The 19,733-nt window shown below is 41.2% G+C and overlaps 1 protein-coding gene across 3 annotated transcripts in view; it reads right to left on the reverse strand.

Annotated features, from left to right (window-relative positions):
• Window positions 1-19,071, reverse strand: part of LOC116045690 (anoctamin-2) — a 19,535-nt gene extending 464 nt beyond the window's left edge. Inside the window, exons 1-28 of one of the 3 annotated variants that reach the window (XM_031293500.2) lie at window positions 18,887-19,071; window positions 14,387-14,554; window positions 13,872-14,174; window positions 11,955-12,050; window positions 11,539-11,711; window positions 11,009-11,063; window positions 10,843-10,894; window positions 10,636-10,691; window positions 10,287-10,334; window positions 9,442-9,506; window positions 8,204-8,338; window positions 7,945-8,105; window positions 7,545-7,627; window positions 7,041-7,052; window positions 6,691-6,765; window positions 6,518-6,574; window positions 5,862-5,933; window positions 5,309-5,510; window positions 4,960-5,071; window positions 4,815-4,872; window positions 4,610-4,710; window positions 4,330-4,493; window positions 4,055-4,207; window positions 3,760-3,812; window positions 2,353-2,531; window positions 2,009-2,114; window positions 861-1,431; window positions 1-698 (exon numbers count right to left, since the gene is read on the reverse strand). The exon at window positions 1-698 is cut by the window's left edge and continues 464 nt beyond it. In XM_031293500.2, the coding sequence (XP_031149360.1) occupies window positions 46-698; window positions 861-1,431; window positions 2,009-2,114; window positions 2,353-2,531; window positions 3,760-3,812; window positions 4,055-4,207; window positions 4,330-4,493; window positions 4,610-4,710; window positions 4,815-4,872; window positions 4,960-5,071; window positions 5,309-5,510; window positions 5,862-5,933; window positions 6,518-6,574; window positions 6,691-6,765; window positions 7,041-7,052; window positions 7,545-7,627; window positions 7,945-8,105; window positions 8,204-8,338; window positions 9,442-9,506; window positions 10,287-10,334; window positions 10,636-10,691; window positions 10,843-10,894; window positions 11,009-11,063; window positions 11,539-11,711; window positions 11,955-12,050; window positions 13,872-14,174; window positions 14,387-14,533 (3,942 nt within the window). In that variant the 5' untranslated portion in view covers window positions 14,534-14,554; window positions 18,887-19,071 and the 3' untranslated portion in view covers window positions 1-45. Of the gene's footprint in view, window positions 699-860; window positions 1,432-2,008; window positions 2,115-2,352; window positions 2,532-3,759; window positions 3,813-4,054; window positions 4,208-4,329; window positions 4,494-4,609; window positions 4,711-4,814; window positions 4,873-4,959; window positions 5,072-5,308; window positions 5,511-5,861; window positions 5,937-6,517; window positions 6,575-6,690; window positions 6,766-7,040; window positions 7,053-7,544; window positions 7,628-7,944; window positions 8,106-8,203; window positions 8,339-9,441; window positions 9,507-10,286; window positions 10,335-10,635; window positions 10,692-10,842; window positions 10,895-11,008; window positions 11,064-11,538; window positions 11,712-11,954; window positions 12,051-13,871; window positions 14,175-14,386; window positions 14,555-18,886 lie in introns of those variants that run through there. The other 2 variants (XM_031293498.2, XM_031293499.2) reach the window with 2 other exon arrangements.
• Window positions 19,072-19,733: the final 662 nt, after the last annotated feature.

Genomic DNA, 19,733 nt, shown 5'->3' on the forward strand with positions numbered 1-19,733 from the left:
TCCCTCTGCCAACCTCTGTCCCTTTCCCTTGCCACCCAGCTCCCTTCATATTGGCATGTTGCGCTTCAGTTCACTGGAGGAAGGGGGGATGCCATCCTCCAGTTTAGTAAAGCTGGTGGAATGGCTAGGCTTGGTAGAGTGCTCTTCAGGACCAGGGGCTCTTTGTCGCGGAGGCAGCGTGGAGCTCCGGGCTTTGACCCTGGAGCGGGGCTGTTGAGCCGGAGGGCCTTTCAGCGCAAATAGTTCACTGGGGGCTTTGGCCTCTTGGGCTGATGGGGACTCTGTGGGTGACACAGGTGTGTGAGGGGCAGAGAGTGGATTGGATGAGGCTGATAAAGAAGAGCCCAGTGGAAGCAGGGGAATAAGTGTGGCTGCCTGCTGGAACCTGGTGAGGCTGGTGGAGTGGCTGGGCCGTGGCAGACTGTAACAAGCCTCAGACCCTTTGTGGCGAGAAGGCAGGGTGGAGCAGCGGGCCTTCGCCCTTGAGGCTGGCTCTCTGGGTGGAGGAGCAATTAGTGAGAAGGGCCTAGTGTCAATATCTGACGTTGTCATTTCTGCTCTGGAGCCCTTCAGACTCTGGGATGAGCCTCCTTTAGATGATCGATGAGACTGAGGCTCCTGGTCTTTCTGGTACTCCTGTTTGGACTCCGAGCGGGGAAGCTCTGTATCTCTAGCTGTGCTCGATGAGGGTTCCTCATCTACGTGACAAGAAACAGAAAAATGTATCACATAACACAAACAAGATAACATTACTTTACTTAGAGGAAAGATAAAACATGATAAAGCATGTGGTGCAAATTGTAGATTCAAAGCCAAAAACAGAAAGTAGACGACGTATACATTTCGTTTTCTCCTCTCACCTAACAGGCCCAGCTCTCTCATGAAGGCATCCAGATCAACAGTAAAGTTTTCCTTCTCAACTGCCTTCTCTTCAACTTTCTTTTCTTCTTCTTTTATTTGTTCTGCTTCATCTTTTTCTTCTCCTACCTCTTGCTCATTATCCCCCATTCCAACCTCTTCATTCACTTCTACATCTTTTTCCTTTTCTCCCTCTTCTACCTCTCCACCCTCATCTTTTTCTTCACCTCCTCGCTCTAACTGTCTATTTTCTTCAACTTCTTCGAATGACTTCCCAAGCTCTGGATCACTGTCACTGCTCCGTCTTGGTTCATCCAGCTCGATCTCAACTCTTTCTTCCTCCTCCTCTATTTGCTCCTCCTCTTGTTCTTCCTGTGGTGCCTCTATCACAACGATGGCGGGGAAGCAGGAATTGGAGCGTTTTGAGGGGTGAGATTTGGTACGTGCTTCTTGGTCTTGATTTAGCAGAAACTCCATCAGCATCATGTTCTCTTTCTTCAGCTGTTCCCGCAGAGATCGTGGTACATCTGGGATCATCCAAGCCACCAACATGCTGAGGAACATGGCGAAGTTCTGTTGGGGAAAAGACAAGAAAACATTTTTCTTGCAATGTATAATTACATCGAAAGAGTATGCTTGGAGTTAATGCTGCTATAGTTAAACGATCATCCATCTGTTTTATTATAAAATATTTCTAGGTTTTATAGGTTTAATTGACTGCATAAAGAAAGTCCATGGTCTTTACAATCCGCCAATCTACAGATATAGGCCGCTCCGCTGGCTTGGTATCGGGTGATAGTGACCAAAATAAGCTGATTAGATTCAGTACCAGTGGGCTTCAGACTAGCACCATAGCTATCTCTGGCCTCGTGTTACCTTATAAAAATGTTCCCAATGAGTTCTTACAGTAGTTGACGTATCAGAATCAGTATGAGGAGAGAAAAGTTGGTTTGGCACATCACTAATTATCTATATTACGTATGTGCCAGCAATAAACACAAGACAATGGTGAAAAATGAAGCAAGAAAAAAGGCCTCTGCTATAAGGTGCAATGGTGTTAATGGATTTGAGAAAGAAAGACTTGAAGATCAGACACTACTTTGTAGGCTGACATTAACATAAGCACAATTGTAAACATTTTTTTCCATACCTGGAAGAATATTACAAAGGCCAATTTTGCAGCCAGGACAGACCAATACTGTTTCGAGAAGGTGTAGGCATCTGGGTCCCACGGTGGGTCTCTGTAGTCCTTATACCTGAAAAACACAGACAGTGTGTTTGCAAGGAGGAACCTAGAGCAACATGAGTAAATGTAGTTAACAATAAGAGAAAAATATCTGGTAATTCTGAAAGAAATTTGCCTCAGTAAAATCCCTGCTATAAACCCCACAGTTTACAGTTTCTGAAAACTCAAGTCAAGTTTGGGATTTAGGTAAAGTAAGAGTTAAGCTGCTGGGCTCAAGGATTTAAAGGTCAAGGTTAAAAGAGTCTAACCTGCACATAGAAACTCCGGTGATCAGGGTGGTGGTGGGTGCACTGCCCGGTGCGAAGTTGCTGACATTAAAGTAGGACAGTGAGTGCTCTGTGTAGCCATTCATGGTGCCATTTACACTGTACATGTACTGGTAAACCATTCGTGGAACAAACTCTGACGTGAAGGAGATGACAAATGCCTGAGAAGACAAAGGAGTGGAAATGACAATACCGTATTATGATATGTCATCATGTACCAGTTACTGCTGGCACATCGACTGGTTATCAGCTATGTTCAACTGTACAGATTAAAACTTCATTCATATAAATATTTTTACATCAATGATATTATCTACCCACAACACCTACATTAATGTTAATATTTTTTTGTGAATTCTCTCCATAGAGCTGTACAACTGAGAGATCAAACCAAAAGACCTGTTTTGTACAACAGGAAACAGCTCACTGCCTCAGCCCAGTACCCAGAATCATTGAGGCAGACTCAGACATAGACTTAAAGCTACACTATGAGATTTCTGACCACTAGTAGCGCTATAGAGAAATGTTTTAACGAGTAGTCCCAGTTTTGTGATGCAATACACATTCCTCCCACTGGTTTTCTGCTACTCCACTGATAGACAGTTGGCGGTGGTAATGTGTAAAGAAGTGTAGCAATGAACCAACAAAGGCAAGGGATGAAGAAGACTGCCAGCTAGCAAAAATAGGTTTTCTGTACATGTGCTGGCTCAGCTTGGCTTTGCTTGACTTGGCTCGGTGCATCAGCACAGCACAGCTGGGATTTGCATTTCCATTACAACAGGGCCACCCGCAGGTGTGTTTTCTGAGTCAGGCAAGTTTTGGAACTCCGAGAAGGTCCATGTGGCTTGACACGCTAAAACTAATGAATGTAATGTAATGTAATGTAATGGAAACACAAATCACTACGGCATGGTTTGGCTCAACCAAAAGGGCCAGTGGAAAACCCCCATAAATTCACTCATGCAAAAAGCTGGTTTACAAATGTTTTATGATAAAGTAAATGCATTTACCACATTTGTTAAACCTCAATGTCAACAATACACACAATGCGTTTTGGTGAGAAACTGTGAATGTAAACAGATTTTGTTTGTTTGAACAAAAAATCCAGAGGGCTCTATTAACACATGAAATGAAAGTACATTTTACAGAAAAACATTTAACTTGTAACTTCAAACTTACAGAGATGTCAGTATTTAAAACTTAAAGTAAATAGTTGTGCACATCACTTTAGTAAGTAGTTTACTTTAGTAAGACACTCTCTGACAGAGGTCAAAGGCTATGGGCACAGTAGACACACACACACACACACACACACACACACACACACACACACACACACACACACACACACACACACACACACACACACACACACACACACACACTTACATTGGTAATGACAGAGAACTTGCTGATTCCACAGAGTATGTTGTACCAAATCCCTGGAGATAGCATGAAAAGAGACAAAGAGGTAAAGGTAAGTGTGTGTGTGTGTGTGTGTGTGTGTATGTGTGTATGGTGTGTGTTATTGTGTAAAAGTGACAGACAGACAGACAGACAGACAGACAGACAGAGGGGGAGAATGGAGTAAAGGAAAAGAAAGTGATTACAAGTTCAGGGATAGCTTGTTTCACATTCACACAGAGCCTGACAGAGTGGACATGCTCTCATGCATCATCTGTACCTATGTCTTTACACCTCACAGCATCAGGCCGTCGGATCTCAGTGACAAATTTTGCAGCATCGAGGCGAATCTCAATGACGTTGTTAAGCAGAGCGAACGCTGGCGCCAGCGGGAAGGAGGCAACGAACAGAGACACAAACCCATACTGGATTACTGTAAATATTAATACACACATACACACACACACACACACACACACACACACACACAGAGTTAAATCATTATATTGTGTGTTTGCAGTAGTGAGTGATTCAATGAGTGAGCAAGAGACTCACTCATTTCCATGTACTCTGGGGTCACGCCTTCAAAGGGTTCAAGGGCGTAATCTTTGTCATATTGTTGCTTTGGTCTCTTCTCTTCTGTGTCATTCTCTTCATTTTCTGCTGCTCTCTTTTTTACTTTTTCTTCCTGTATTGTTCTGTACATCTTTTTTAGCTTACTGCAAAAGAGGATAGAGTCAGAGCAAAGATAGCAAAGATTAGAAATTCAGTAAATGAAGCAGTTTTGCAAGAAATGTATGTATGCAGAAGTAAAAAAATCTCTGTATATACATACGGTATGAGAACCTCAAACACATTGTTTTGGATTAGCTGCTTTCCGAGCATGATCATGCTTAGCTGGATGCACAACTCGATGAGGCAGCCTGGTGGAGCACACTGTGGGAAAAAAACACACACATTTACTCAAGTCACAGATACACATTTACTGTACATATACATACAAATGAACCCTAACCACTAATGTGTATAACTGAACATACCTCCTCCATGCGATAGTCTCCAAAGACGTAAACATAATCGCCAGGCCGCCCACCAAACCTGTATAAATAGAGGACCAAGTCACATGATAAGGAGCAAAGACGGACAATGGTAAGTGAGAGAAGTAAGATTTTATGATACACACACCTGCCCTTAAAGAAGGCCACATAGAAAATAGGTGCAAAGGCATTCATGGACTTGAGGAAGAAAGACTTAAAGATCAGCTTCTCTTCAAACTCTTCCTTTGTCTTAGGAAGTTCTATTGGATAGGAGACACAATGTAAACACATCATGTTAGGCCCACTTGCTCATAATGCTATGTTTCAATCGTAATAAGTGTGCTTCCTAAAATCAGTAACATGGCCTTTCAAGCTGAAATCTTTTTACTCCACAAATGTTTGTTTGTTCAGCTATAACACAGCAGAGCTAAGCTGACTGTGAGTTGTAAGGCTTCCCTATTTAACCATTTACTCTGTAACAGCATTATATTCAATACCCAGTTCAGTCAGCCACACAGCGATCGCTCCATAGACTTCTTCCAACACCAGAACGACCAGCATATTTAGAATGATGCCTGTGGTGGTGACGGTCATTCTCACGCTGGCCTTGGCTTCAGGATCAGGGTTCATGGACCACACACTTAACATGCAGATGCGATAAACTGCCACCCCAAACACTGCTGAGAAGGTTACGAAGATCTGAACACACACAACACACACGCCCACGACATTAAAAAGTTAGATGACTCTTATCATTGTTTTATCTTTCTGTTATTATTTTATATTTTTTATTTTGATATTTAATGTCTGGAGTAAAGTGAATTGTTTCACACAATAAAAAACGTTGGTAGCACAGATTTAGGGTCACTACTGTTGACACTAAATTAATGAGACATGAATGGATATAATATGGGAAACAGGGAAGAATTTATGTAGATACATTCACAAACATTATGGTGGAAGGATAAAACTGCTGATTTCTGTTAAATGCCTGATGCCTCACAAAAACGGACAGTGATCATAGAATATTGTGTGATGTGAAAGCAGTACCAGTAGTAGTAGGGTAGACACATTGATGAGATAACCTGACAGGTGATCCTCAATGTCCAGGGAGTCTGGTTCCTGCTGTCAAGAAAGACATGCATATTACATGTGTAAACACACACACACACACACACACACACACACACACACACACACACACACACACACACACACATTGGTATATGCTTTAATGCATGTACAGTATGTGATATGCAGTAATACATGTTCTGCACACACACTTTATGTTTTCTGTGACATCCCCTCCCCTCCCCTTCTTCCTCTCCCTCCTCCCTTTTTTCTCTCCATCAGTAATCTGGGCTAATCTCAGGCAGGTAAGCTGCTTTGGACTCAACCACCCACTGTAGGTGAAAGGAGTTTCCTTTTTGTGCACCGACATAAACTCATACAGACAGAGTTAGTTTGTAATAACATTACTGAAGATGAAAAACTTAGACGGGAAGTAATATTTGCTTGTATTGATAACATTGTTTACCTTCACTGAGTGTAATGGAATCGAATAAGTGAGATCTGTGTTAGCATTCAGGATGAAGCAAGTGTAAATCACCTCAGTGTAACAGCCCTGCCCTCTCCTCCAATCAACTCTGTCCACATAATGTTCTTTCATTAGGTATGAGGATGTGTTGACATGCAGTGAAACCTACCTGCGAGGCCAGCATCTGGTCTTTTTCTCCATCTACACCCTCCCCAGCATGAATTAACTGCAACAGAGTAAAAAAAAAACAAAATAAGAAACATTTGTCATTAAAACAATTAGTGTCACAAGTCATAGAAATTCTATCTGAAACACACAAAAACACACACTCAGGTACAATACCTTCTTCTTAGACGTTGCTTTAACCTTATCTTTTTTCTCCTGTACAGCTTCTTCATATTCAGGCCTCAGCTCCTCCTGCAGCACACACATGCACACGTTAAAACACATGGGACAGCACCAAAAGTAACGGATCACAACCGGCGAGACAAAAATCCTTATATCACAACTTTACAGTACGGTATCTGCAGACAGCAGTTACAGCTACAGAATTGATCTGATTTTCAACTGCTTATATATATTCCAATAAATAGCCAAGACATTTTTTTGAATTAATGAAATGAAATACATTAATAATACAGCTTCTTAAACCAGATTGTGGGTACGTTTAATAGGCATAGAAACTTGCCCACCTGGACTCGCTCCTTCAGGCAGCAGAGACAGAAATACATGAAAGAGAGAGAGAGAGAGAGAGAGAGAGAGAGAGAGAGAGAGAGAGAGAGTTACGTGATTGTTTATGTTGTTTCCCTGCTGTGTCATCAGCAAGTGCACTGTTTTAAGAAGAGACCAATCCCATTACAGCCATTTACAGGGTAAAGAGTGGCGTTGATGCATTGGTGGCCATGTGTATGTGCATATGTGTGTGTGTTAGGGGGAGCACACTGTTCTGACACAAATGATAATCTGCAAGGCAAACCACAACTGTCGTCATGATTGACCCGGGCCACGAGGCTGACACCTTCATCCTTATTGACTTGGCACTTTAACACACGGGAGTTATGAAAACAGAAAGCTAAAAAGATAGACTCAAAGGTTCATACTCATAATGGCAAAGCAGTAAAAGGCTCTGACTGAGCCTATTCTAAAATAATGTATGTTTATTGCATAGTACAGAATTCTTGAATGTATTTTTGTACCTCCTCATCCTCCAAGCTCGTCAGGTCCCACATATGTTTCAGACACATCTGTCGCCTTTTCCAGTGCTCAAGGAAACAAGCAGCTACAAGAAGACACACAGAAGAAATATTCAAATACTGTATTCCTAAAATAATTGGCTTTAAAAAAATTAAAAATAAACACTGACCTTTGGTTTGACCACACAGGAAAATGCAGGAATACATGTACATATATAGTACATTTACATGCAGAGCAGCTTGATGTTGATATCTATGTACATACATCTATGAACATACAGTTTCACTCACTCCATTCATGCATACTCTCCCTGTCACTCCTCCTGTCAGTGTCTAGGAGCTGGTCTACTGACATAAACCTGCTGTAACGTGATCAGAAAAGCGCATTAGAATGTATACCTACCCCACAGAGACATGAAAATGGCAAAGAGGACAGTGGCTCCATTGTCGAACAGGTATGACGCTCGGGCCAGTGAGCACACTGTACTCAGACGCCAGTAGTCACACACTACATCACACAGTGGACACATGGTGATGTTCAGGTTGTCATCACATGTCTCCTGGCTGAACAACACAAAGAAAAGCACATGTATGGTAATACTATAATGTGCTTTTAATGAGCATCCATAAGTTTGAAGAGTTTTTTTTTTTTATCTGCCTACCTTGGCACATTGTCATCCACAGTGAATATGCCGTACAGGAAGACAATGATGCCCAGTACAGAGGGAGGGATGAGGAGCTGAGTATAAACACCCAGCCAGGCAAAATACAAACCAATCTGCTCTCCAAAGTACTTCCTGTTAAGAAAAGGCCAATGTATCAACTAGCTGCCTGGGTTTGCAGGTCCCAGCTACAGGCCACATTATCCCAATAAAGTCTAGTGTCACCATCATGTCAAAACCTTCACCTAACCAACTTTTTAGTCCATTATAGGACCTTGCCAAAATAAGCCGCTTTCCGACCGGAGGGATTTTTGCAGTTCCTAGAACATAACGTTCCTATAACCCTTTTTTTCTCGTGTTCCGACTGGACCAATTTGGGGATTATTAAGTTCCTCTGACCGCAAATCCTGTAACTCTTTCAGCTCCTACTTCAGGGCAGGGTCTTTTTCCTTTTCCCTTTTCCACATAGGAATCCTTAGTGACCTAGCAACGTCTGAAACACAATCTTCACTGTCTGTTGCAATTTGCCTACGTTTGCTCACTCATAAGACAAACATCACACATTCAACCAGATAATTGTTAATGCTAGTTAAACTTTCCTGTCGTTTCGTTTGCCTGTTGCGCTCTTTTCTTCTATCTTCTTCCATCATATTAATTAGGCTCATATTACACTGGAGCCTTCGTCTTCTGTGTTTCTCTGTTAAGTATTCCAACCTAGTCTTTAAACGCCGCCGTTAAACTCCGTTTATTCTTTAATGTAGCGCTAAAGTCAAGTGACGACGCTATGAAGACCGTTGCTGTGCTTGCGTCACTCCCTTACCCCTCCTACCAGTTCCTATGGCCACTTGGCCAGTGCGAATGCAAATGGCAAAACCGGTTTTGGGGGAGAGTAGTTAGTAGAACTGTTTAGAAGTGGACTGTTCCTATAACTATGTTCCTGTAACTACTTGGTCAGAAAGCAGCTATAGTGGCTTGTAGATCCTTTCCATTTTAGACCCTCTATAAGCTTTCATGTTTAACTACTCTCAGGCCAAAGTGTTTTAATAACACCATAGCATTTTCTCTGGCATCACCGTCAGGACAATTTTTACGTATTTAGCCACACTGGTACGAAAAGCAAAATCATCAGTATATTTCTTCAGTCTGGTCAGTTTGGTGTTAGTGACTGTAATGAACATTGAGGTCTCAAACTATAGCTATAACTAGACTTTTATTTGTGTTGGCACTAACTGCTCTACCTGATCAGGTCCACAGGCTGGTATTTATGCATGACTCCATAGTTAGCCCATTCTTCATGGAGGAGCTGAAAGACATCCGAGCACACGCCACAAGAGTAACACAAGTTAAAGACAGGTACTTTAGATTATTAATATACTGTAGGAACTAGGCTGATTTATTCACATAAATGTACACCAGTTCTACAATTACATTTAATTTGACAATGCACAATCAGATGTTTTTCCCCAAGTGAATCACTTGAGACAATTTTTTCAGATTTTCAGCAGCTCCCTCAAGAGCCACTAAAGGCTTTATACAACTTTTTTCACACATGTAGTAATACTCCCTTACGTCTGCAGATTACACTTCCCATGAAGCACAATGCATTAAGACCGAGGGAGGTCTGACAGGTCTAAGGCTCAACTGTCATGCCAGAGATTTCAATCCATAACCATCACATACGTATACTACAAGATGTTGTACTCTCTGAAACTAGCCTTTTTCATCTGACCTTGTCTTATAATTTGTAGCATCTGCTTCACTACCTGGCACAATTGAACTGTGTGAACCCAACGTTGAACTATCCTCCTTTGCTCCGTGATGCTTTCTTATCTATCTACTCTCACGTCATCGAAATGACTGGAGCAATATGTGACTGACAATATATACTCTTGTGTGTTTCATTAAACTTCAGAACATTGTTGAACTGAACCCTGCTTCGCTGCGCTCGTCACTGCTTTCAGAATCAACTCACAAAGGTCAAGCTAGTAGATGACAAATTAAAGGTCATGAAACAGTCGTGACCTGATTGCTAGGCAGTTTGCAAACACTTTGTCAAAGACCCATTAGAGGCCACTCAACCTACCTGTCTGTCATTTCGCTGATCCTTTCGTCCTCTCCTTGTGAACGACCCCTAAAGAAAAACAAGTTACCAGCTATTTCTATAGAGATACACTGCCTAACAGTATGCCACATTTTATGCATACTCATAATGGCAGTTTAGGGCTTGGAAAAGTATTTTAAAAGTATTTTTCCAATAAAATTGTTCAGATTGTCCCTTTTTCCCTATTTCCATAAACGTTCATACTGTAAATATATTGACTTACCTGTCCTGTACGACACAATAAAGTCCTTTGCTTACAGTAGATGTAAGCAAGATGTAGCACACACATATATATTTTCACATTGTCCAGTGTTATTTCTGTAATACTCACATCATGCAGAGGGAAGGCAGAGTCGTAGACACCCCGAGCCAATAATGAGCTGATGCCTTATGACACAAAGTGCAACACAGTGTCATGGACACATATAGTTTTGTGACTGATAGCATACGGAAACCGGCAGCATGAAATTTGACTAACAGCATGCATATGAACGGTATGAGAAAGGAGAATAAAACCAATGCAAAAGTTAGACCTCACCAGTGGTTTGGCAAGTTTGTCTGCAGGTAGTGCGTGAAATAATCTCAGCCACCTAGACACAAACAAAGCATAGTCCAAATTGTGTGCGAGCTCAGATACATATCCAAAATATTCCTCATAATATAAAATGATATTATATTATATAATATTTTTATTCTGGACTTACTATTCTGCTGCGTGTTGCGTTGTCGAATACGGTGTCTGTTGACTTGATGTCGTACCTGCAGTAAATGACAAGAAGCAGTCACAGACCTAATGTGAGCGTTTAATAATAACAATAGACTTGTTCACCAAAGTTATGGATGAATGAGTAGTGGGATCACTGTTCACACTTTCACATTTCCCAAATTAAAGTGTTTTTTTTGTTTGTTGAATCAAATAATTCGGTCAAGCTAAAGAAGTTACTGTTACTGTTAAGCTTATCTTGTCACTTGTTGTGTCCCAGTAGCATTTCAGTAGTGTAAACAGTAAAAATCTAATTTATGTGAAAGCTCCACCATGTTATGATAAGGACGATGAAAGCACACAGCCTGCAGGTGATTTAGATAGTAGGGTGTTATCTAAATCACTGACCATGTCTGAACTGAAAGGCATGTGTGTCCCCAGCCAAGGGCAACTTCTAAAGTGGGTTAGTTTTTTGATACCATTCCACTACAGTACATGTGTGCATGTGAGCGTGACAGTCCGGGTACTCACAGGTGGAGCTTGTCTCTGATAAAATGGTGTTTGAGGGTTTTGAAGTGGATGCGTGTCTGTGAGTCTCTGTGGATGTCAAAGTCAGGGACATCTGGTTGAAACGGTATGTTGACTTTGCCAATAATGGAATCCCACATCCCAGCAATGCCCATCCGTTTCCGCAATTCACACTTCTGTTTGATGAAAACATACATGGAAACAGTCGGATGAAATGCAATAACACTATGTTGTATCCAACACCTTACACATATCTGTCATATCACTATAGATATCTACCCACCTATCCTGTCACGTTATACAGCTTTCTGTAGAACTCCTTAGACTTAAAATGGGATTGTGCACCCAAATTAATCTTCTGCAAACATGTGACATAAAACTAGAATATTAAGGACCAGGGTGTGTATATTGCTGCTGACCTTTTTCACAGCAACTTTGATCTTCTGAAGCTCTGCTTCTCGACTGAGTGTTGGCCATGGGATGTGCAGCCGAATAACCCATATGCAATTTGCCCTCTGCACATAAACACACACATTAACATACAGATTAATGTGAAATTTGAACAGAAAAAACACTATAACCATAACGTCATAACATAACCTGTCAAATTAGATTTGGATTACAGGCCTCTATGGATAGATAAACTGTGTATCTGTCTTCTTCATTTCCATTTGTCTTTGCATGCAAGTGCTCCTGCTACTTTTCCTGAGGCAGCCAGATGAGCCTTTCCTAAACCTGTAAGTATGCTACTTTGTGTTATAATGAGGCTGTTTTGTAGGGAATCCCATTATTTCAAGCCCAGAACCTCCCAATCCTCCAAAGTATTGAAACGTAGTACAGATTATGTTGGAAATGGTACATGATGTCATAAATTTTGATCATGTGAAAAGTGACAAGCTATCACCGAGCTTCTGAACCACTGAATTACAACCTGCCCATTACAATTAGTGTAATGACTTTTGTGGAGGGCAGATACAACTGCACGGGCTAAAACAATAACTGCTACACCTCTAATGTTGTGTGTTTACCAGCAATTTTCTGGTGGTAGCATTCAAATCTATCACCAGACTTTGTACACTGTCAAGCTACTCTTATTCTGATCAGAAGTTATTAAAATGTTAAAGGTAAGGAAAATATAAATAAAAACAAAATCAGATCAAGATCCTTGAGGAGATGAATTTTGATTAAAAGATGCATAGTTTTACCACTATATAGAAGATGATTTCCAAAGTTTGGCTTCAACGTGAGATTATACAAAATAAACATATATGTTTTAAAGTAACTGTACTCACTCAACTTACTCAAGTTGTAATCCACAACAAGGCCTATTCATACCTTGATCCACAACGCTAAATACTGTATTCAAATGAATCCTTCAGTGTTCAGTTTCTGAATCGTATTTGATTGTTTGACATACTAGAGTACAGCACAATCAAAATAAAACCCACCAATTCACTTCCATGTGCCAGCGGCACACACACCTCCGAGTAATGGATCACTCTCTAATAAGGCCCTATAATCTGGCCTTTGGCTTCACACTTACTGTCAGCGTTCTTAATCCTCAACCAAAACAGCAGCTGATTTAACAAAACAAACATCTCACATCTACATATAGACAGACGCAAATACACACAGACATACACACACAAACATGCATGTGCACACTCACATAGAATACAAACAAAAGAAACACACTTGGATACTATACTGTACATCAGAGATCTTCAACAGGGGGTTCGGGACCCTTAGGGGGTCCTCAGAGTTACTGCAGGGGGCCCTCCATATTATAAACTTTCTTTCAACTTAACATGAATCCAATATATTATTAGCAAATATATATCAGCCTATCTGTGAAAAAAAACACATTGATGATAGGCTTACTGGCCTATAGATAAGGTAGTCACTAAGGTAGCCACCCACAGATACAGTTCATCCTAAGGATTCACTGTGCTTTCAATTCAATGTTTAACATTAAAACATCTCTCAAAAAATCTCTCTTTCAGTTAAGGGGTCTTTGGCTTAAAAAAGGTTGAATACCCCTGCTGTACATGACAAAAGACATGCAACATACCTCTCATTGTTATAATTGTGTTTGTTATTACTATATCATCCTATATTATAGCACTGATATCAATAAGTTTTCTCTTTTTATTAGAGTGCAGGCATAGCCTCCAGGGAAAGGCTGAGTCTTATCCTTAACCTGTTTGGCAGCCGTCCAATCACAGGATTTGTGGTCAGCAAAATCACTTAAGGAGGGCTCTGACTCATAAATGTCTATAGGACTGTACAGCAGAAAAAATAATCATTGTGAAAGCAGTGTAAAAGCAGATACACACCATTTTATCACGCTCTAGCTGTAGTCCAGCTTCCAGTAGACCCGCTTCAAACTCCTCCCTCATCATAGCCTTTTCCTCCTCAGACAGCTTTGACTCCTCATCTCCTGCAGGTGCACCTGCCTCCCCAGACTCTACTTCCGTTTCACAACGGCCTGGCATCGAAAAGGGTATACTTCCATTGGATGCAATGGAAAGGCGTGCCTTGGATGCCCGCCTTTTTTTGTATTTGTAGCAGAGGACATAGTCCACTTTTCTCTTGCCATCGGCAAAAAAAAGCCCAGGGCCTAGATCGATGCCAGACTCCTACACAAACACAAAAGCACATACAGGTAATTAATGAGGTGAGTGATGAGGGTTACAAGTAGGGAATTTCAGGAGTACTATAATGTAAGAGCATAACAAGTAGGTAATGCTCTGTGTGTGTCAGCTCAGGGAGTGGAAACGTGAGCTGACATATTGCTGCAGGTTGTTAGGGCTTCAGGATGTGAGTGTTAGCATTGTGAGGAGACCATTACCGGAGGAGGGGGCTCATCATTGTCAAGAGGGGTGATAGGGCCTCCATTGGCGGCATCAAGCCCAAGCCCGGACAGCGATCGGGCCAATGACACAAGCGTCGCTGAGTGAAAGGATGACGACTCACTCATTTCTTTGGTGACAGGCATATGTTCTTTTCCGTTTCATCACTGTTGGTACATGAAAAGAAAAACAAGAGTTCAGTATTTAGAAGTTGGAATGACCTGGCAGCTCTGGCTGTAATTGAAAAAAAAAATAAAAATGAAATGTTCCATTAGAGGAAGGGTTGGTACTATTTCCAATATATACTTTCTTATATATTGTTTGAAATGCCCTTTACACCCCCCCAGCAATAAATAAGTTATTGGCTCTGAAGAAAGAGCGAAAAAGTTATTTCATCTGTTGCTGCTCTAATCCTGTAAAAACGCCCACCAATCACTACCTTGCGGCCAGCTTGGAAAGAACCAATGAAATGCCTTCTTGCTCTGGTGCGCATAATCTACCCCTCCTGTGTTCCAGCCTGAGCCTAATGCGCGTTGTTGCCGCATTGCTAAAAGTAGTCATGTTTGTTTTTCAACTTTTGGTATGATAATATTAGGTGTTTGCTTACCGGTGAATGAGACATGAAGTAAAATTGCGGTGCAGCCATGCTCGTGCTCATGCACGTCTCTGTGTGTATTGGAGGCCCGAGGGCAGGAGGAGGGGTTGGATGGAGCCCAGAGGGCAGGAGGAGGGGTTGGATGGAGCCCCGTGGGCAGCGGGAGGGGTCAGACAGTTTCAAGAAGATGCTACTTTCCATTCCTCCAAGAAGGATCCAAGAAGGATCATAACATTGGTCCCCAATCTTTTCGTGACCCTTTAAAGCTAAGCGATGTCTTATTGCGACCATCGAAGAGTGAATTAAATCTAAAACTACCCAATTATTCTCAAGAAACAAACAAAGTCTGAAAAAAATGAACAGAATTTTGTGTAACAGAATTTCCTGTTAGTAGAAGCCCATTTATTCCACTTGGGAAAAAAACGGACAAACTTTTTTTATCATCAAGATAACTATAACTTACTAACTCATAAGTATGTTTTCCAGTAGGATACATGTGCTTCCATTTGTTTGAACCACTAATATAGCCTATAAGATGCACTTTTCTTTGAATTAACAGGTTTTCTTTCATTTTGAAGAGTTGATAAGATATATATATATATATATATTTTTTTTTTTTTTAGATATTTCAAGCCAGCAATATACATTTTAGGGGTATACAATTTTAGTTTGATTTTACTTTCAAATATCGTGTATTGAAAACACACACAGTAGTAGCTGTTTAAGACTGACTGACTGAGAGCCAAAGTTAAGCTGTCTCATCTCTTTTTTACCCAATTGAAGCTGTAGGCTCAGATTAAGCTCACACTGCAATCCAAGCGGCACAGTTTACAATCTGTTGGGGTAATTTTGTCACAGGGCTCATTCTTTGGAGATAAAGAAGGAAGTGTTAAGAGGAAACCGAGTAGTTAAGTCTCACACGAATAGAAGCACATCTGCAGGCTTGAATCCACAGACATAAAATATGGAAGACGTATTTGAAGTGCACAAAATAACACAGATAATCTTCCTAAAATGTGCATTTCAGTTTCTCAACTGTTCCTCGAACTCAGAAACAACAAAATAGATAAGAATACTGTTACCCATAAGCATAGTGATGATTGTAAGTTACACAGAGCCCTGATAGGTTGGTGCACTGCCTGTGTGTTTTCTGTCCCTACCATTAATTGGACATGTGTGTCAGTCCCATTTGATGTGGGAGAGCTTTGTGACATGTTTTGATTGAGCCTCAGTCATTCTAAGGCTGCATATTTCCTCTAATAACACACACATTCATGTATTGTGAGATCATATAATGGTTGTCACAGGTTGTCATCAGTGACAGTGACATTGTTACTATTTCTACTTTTTACTACTACTACTTCAGATTTCACACCTCTCACCTTTGACTGTTACAGCTTTAGTGTGTCACTTTTTGATATTAATGAACGTCCATTACATTCAAGCCATTGCCAAATGAATTGCTACAAAGCTAATTAAGACTATCAGCTCCACACAACTCTCTCTGTATTTCTCAGCTATGTTCAGAAGATTGTGTCATCCGGTGACTTTCCAACGCAGAAGCTCGAGTGAAGATAATTACCTCTTCTGAAGAGTCCATCATGTGTCTTCCTTGGCTACTAGAAACTGCGTGGAGGAGGGGTGGGGGCTCGTGCGCGATCACAGAAGGCTTGTATTATGTGGACGCGCCGACAGTGTTGTTGTCATTACTTAGAATTCCTCATGGGGGAGACAGAAACTACGCACTATAGCTTTAATGTTGTTAATTTCTTTGACTTGAAACAAGTAGTGGAAATGTATGCTGCTATGTTTGAATTACAGTATTAATGTATGCAGTGTTACAGTTTGAGGTCTGAGTCACTTGGGATCAGGTGGTAAGAAGTGAAAGCTACACTTAGTATTTGACATCTTTAACCTTATTTAGCGCATATAGCCTACCGGTTATCTTAATAACAGATTCCAACATTCCGTGTTATTCCAGGTGAAAGAGAAAGTGGAATGCATTTAGCAGTGGTTTCAGGACAGTTTAAACTACATATTCTAGCTGCTCGAGACACCAGCGGGGAAAGCCATGAGACATGAAAATGCACAGGGTACACATACAGCAGGCTTCAATCGTCAATCCCCCTTACATATGCACAGGCACATCAGGATAATCCCAGTGTTACTGTGTGTTAGCAAACACAGAGCTAAGACGTAAATGGAGAATATGTCTCTCAGAGTTCAGCAGGTCAAAAAGATGTCTGGTAATAAATCCATCAGGACACTTAGATCGGTGGTTCCAAACTTTTTGGCTTATATCCCTTGTAAAACAAAGTGAGGTCTACTTGCAATCCATCTGGACTTAATATGGACATCATTTTTAAACAATTCAACTAAAGTATTAGTGATTAACCGATTGTTTGATTTGAATATTCTTAAAGACCCGAGGAGGTAAAAGTATCAATTATTTTACACAACAAAATTAAAAAAAAAATTATTCTGTGCGCACAAAATTATGTATTTTTGTTTCTTATCCCTCATATGATTGCTCAGATTTATCTTTCATCCCAAGATGACAGCGTTATAGATGTGGTTTTTACAGCTCTACAATTAAGTGCATAAGTGCAACTGTGGTTGTTTTTTGGAGAAACATCGATTGGTCCGAGTTTGTTTATCTCATATGCAGTTAGCCACATGCTACATGTGTGGTCATTAGTCACTGAGGTATTAGTCATGATACCTTTTCCCCCAATCTTGCAGCTTACAATAATGTTTCTATTTTCTGTTACTTTGACATATTTCATAAGAAAGGAGAAAATGATAGTTAAAGTGCACATAACCTCTGCCCAAAACAAATTCTGCAATGTAGTCATTATGTGAAGGGAAAGACAACATTTACTGTAATATATAAGGACGGGACTTTGCATGGCAAGACTCAGATATGATAGTTTTTCCATTCAATGCTACCAAACTGGCTCCCTTGTAAATAGAAGTTTACTAGAGGTCCAATATTAGTCTGTGGTAATAAATAGACCATATTGTTTTATTATATTTTCTTGTTATAATTTTTACTTAGATGTCCTACCTTTATTTTAAGGCCTAAATCATGGTATTTTGTATATCCTTCCTGCCTGTTCACTCTGAAGAAAGTAGCCTACAAAAGGAATGCACAAATGCATCCAAGTGTGCGTCTCTGCGCGGGGCTTAAAGGCCTGTAAGCTCTCCTACAGCTCAACAGCAGAGGCAAGAGAGTCAGCTGCACCCTCATACTAATGTGGCAAAGAGCAACAGGGGAGCGGTGTAATACTGTCTCTCCTGTAATACAGCAGTTTACAATTTGCTAAATGTAACAGCTGCTTGCTTCCTTTCTAATGCAACAGCAGGAAACGTACAACTCAAACAAATACTTTAGTTTGAAATGATGAGATGAATCGAAGTGCAAATCAAATGTTCTTGCATCAAACTTTCACTTTAACCAGTACACCTGAAGAAGCTGTGATGCAGAGTAGCCTATACACCAAACTAATTCATTTCCATTTTGACTAATTAATCCACGAGCAGTTTGTCAGGAGTTGCCTGCTCGACAAATGTATTTAATTAAACGCTCATGGACGCAACAGTTGGCACCCAGATGGTCAGATGGAGAGAGAAAAACAGCCTCAGCACGCGCCCCTAAAGCCACAGGGGGATTGAAATACTAAACGCAGTAGTTCAGGTCAAGCTTTGCTTATGGAGTAGGTACTTTACACACAAGCAGCTAGCTAGAGTTCAAACAAATGAGTGAACAAGTTTTTTTTTTTCTTTTCTAAACAGACCCTGTCAAAGCCGACAACAAGGGATATAAATGACAGTAAAAATGATGAAGGTCAAGTGCGCACTATTTATCACACTTCACAAAAGAAAAGCGAAAAAGTGGACTCACCAGTGCTCGTGGAGGATCAATGCTTCGCTATAGAGGTGGATGATAAGACGCGCGAGGTGCACAGCCTGACGATGGACTGAGATGGTGGACAATCCGCGCGCGTTCCCGGAACCCCTGGCTTAACACGCGCGCGCACACAGGGCAGCTAATTCCCTGACCGTTTCGTACGGGAGGGAAAGAAGCTGTGAGGCATTACCGATGAAAGGTGTGTGTGTGTGTGTGTGTGTGTGTGTGTGTGTGTGTGTGTGTGTGTGTGTGTGTGTGTGTGTGAGAGAGAGAGAGAGAAACTAGACAGGTGACTATACGTGATATTAAACCTGCCTACCCTCTGCAGGCACGCATCTCAGATGACAGCAAAAAACAACAACAACAACAACAACAACAACAAAGCTTTTAATTATTATTACTTGAAATGGAGAAAAGCTAGCCTGGTTGACACCAGGGTCTGGGAAAGGTTCATTGACAGTTCATTTCCAAAGGGGCGTCACCAACGGACGCCGCTCAAAAGCCTCGAGGGCGCATTGGATAGTCCTTAAACCAATCAGACCAATGATTCGGGTGACGCTGCGCTTCGGTAGCCGTCATGTTGAATGTAAACAAAAAGCTTCTCGCCGTCGCTGCGCTACCGTCGGCGCGTAAAGCCCGCCTCAACGGTTGTGATTGGTGCCTCGATTTTGGGGACATTGGAAATGGGTTTGAATCGTTCTCTTAATACATCCATGGTTTGAATAGGCTCTTCGCCAGACTGACTTGCAGAGCAAATCTCAAATTTGCCGGAAGTCCGTCAGGGTTTACCCAGGCTAGAGAAAAGCAACTTGTATCAGCAACCCTTTGCGTCTGTGCAACT

Source organism: Sander lucioperca, chromosome 7 (assembly GCF_008315115.2).
Source record: "Sander lucioperca isolate FBNREF2018 chromosome 7, SLUC_FBN_1.2, whole genome shotgun sequence".
Lineage (NCBI taxonomy): Eukaryota > Metazoa > Chordata > Actinopteri > Perciformes > Percidae > Sander > Sander lucioperca.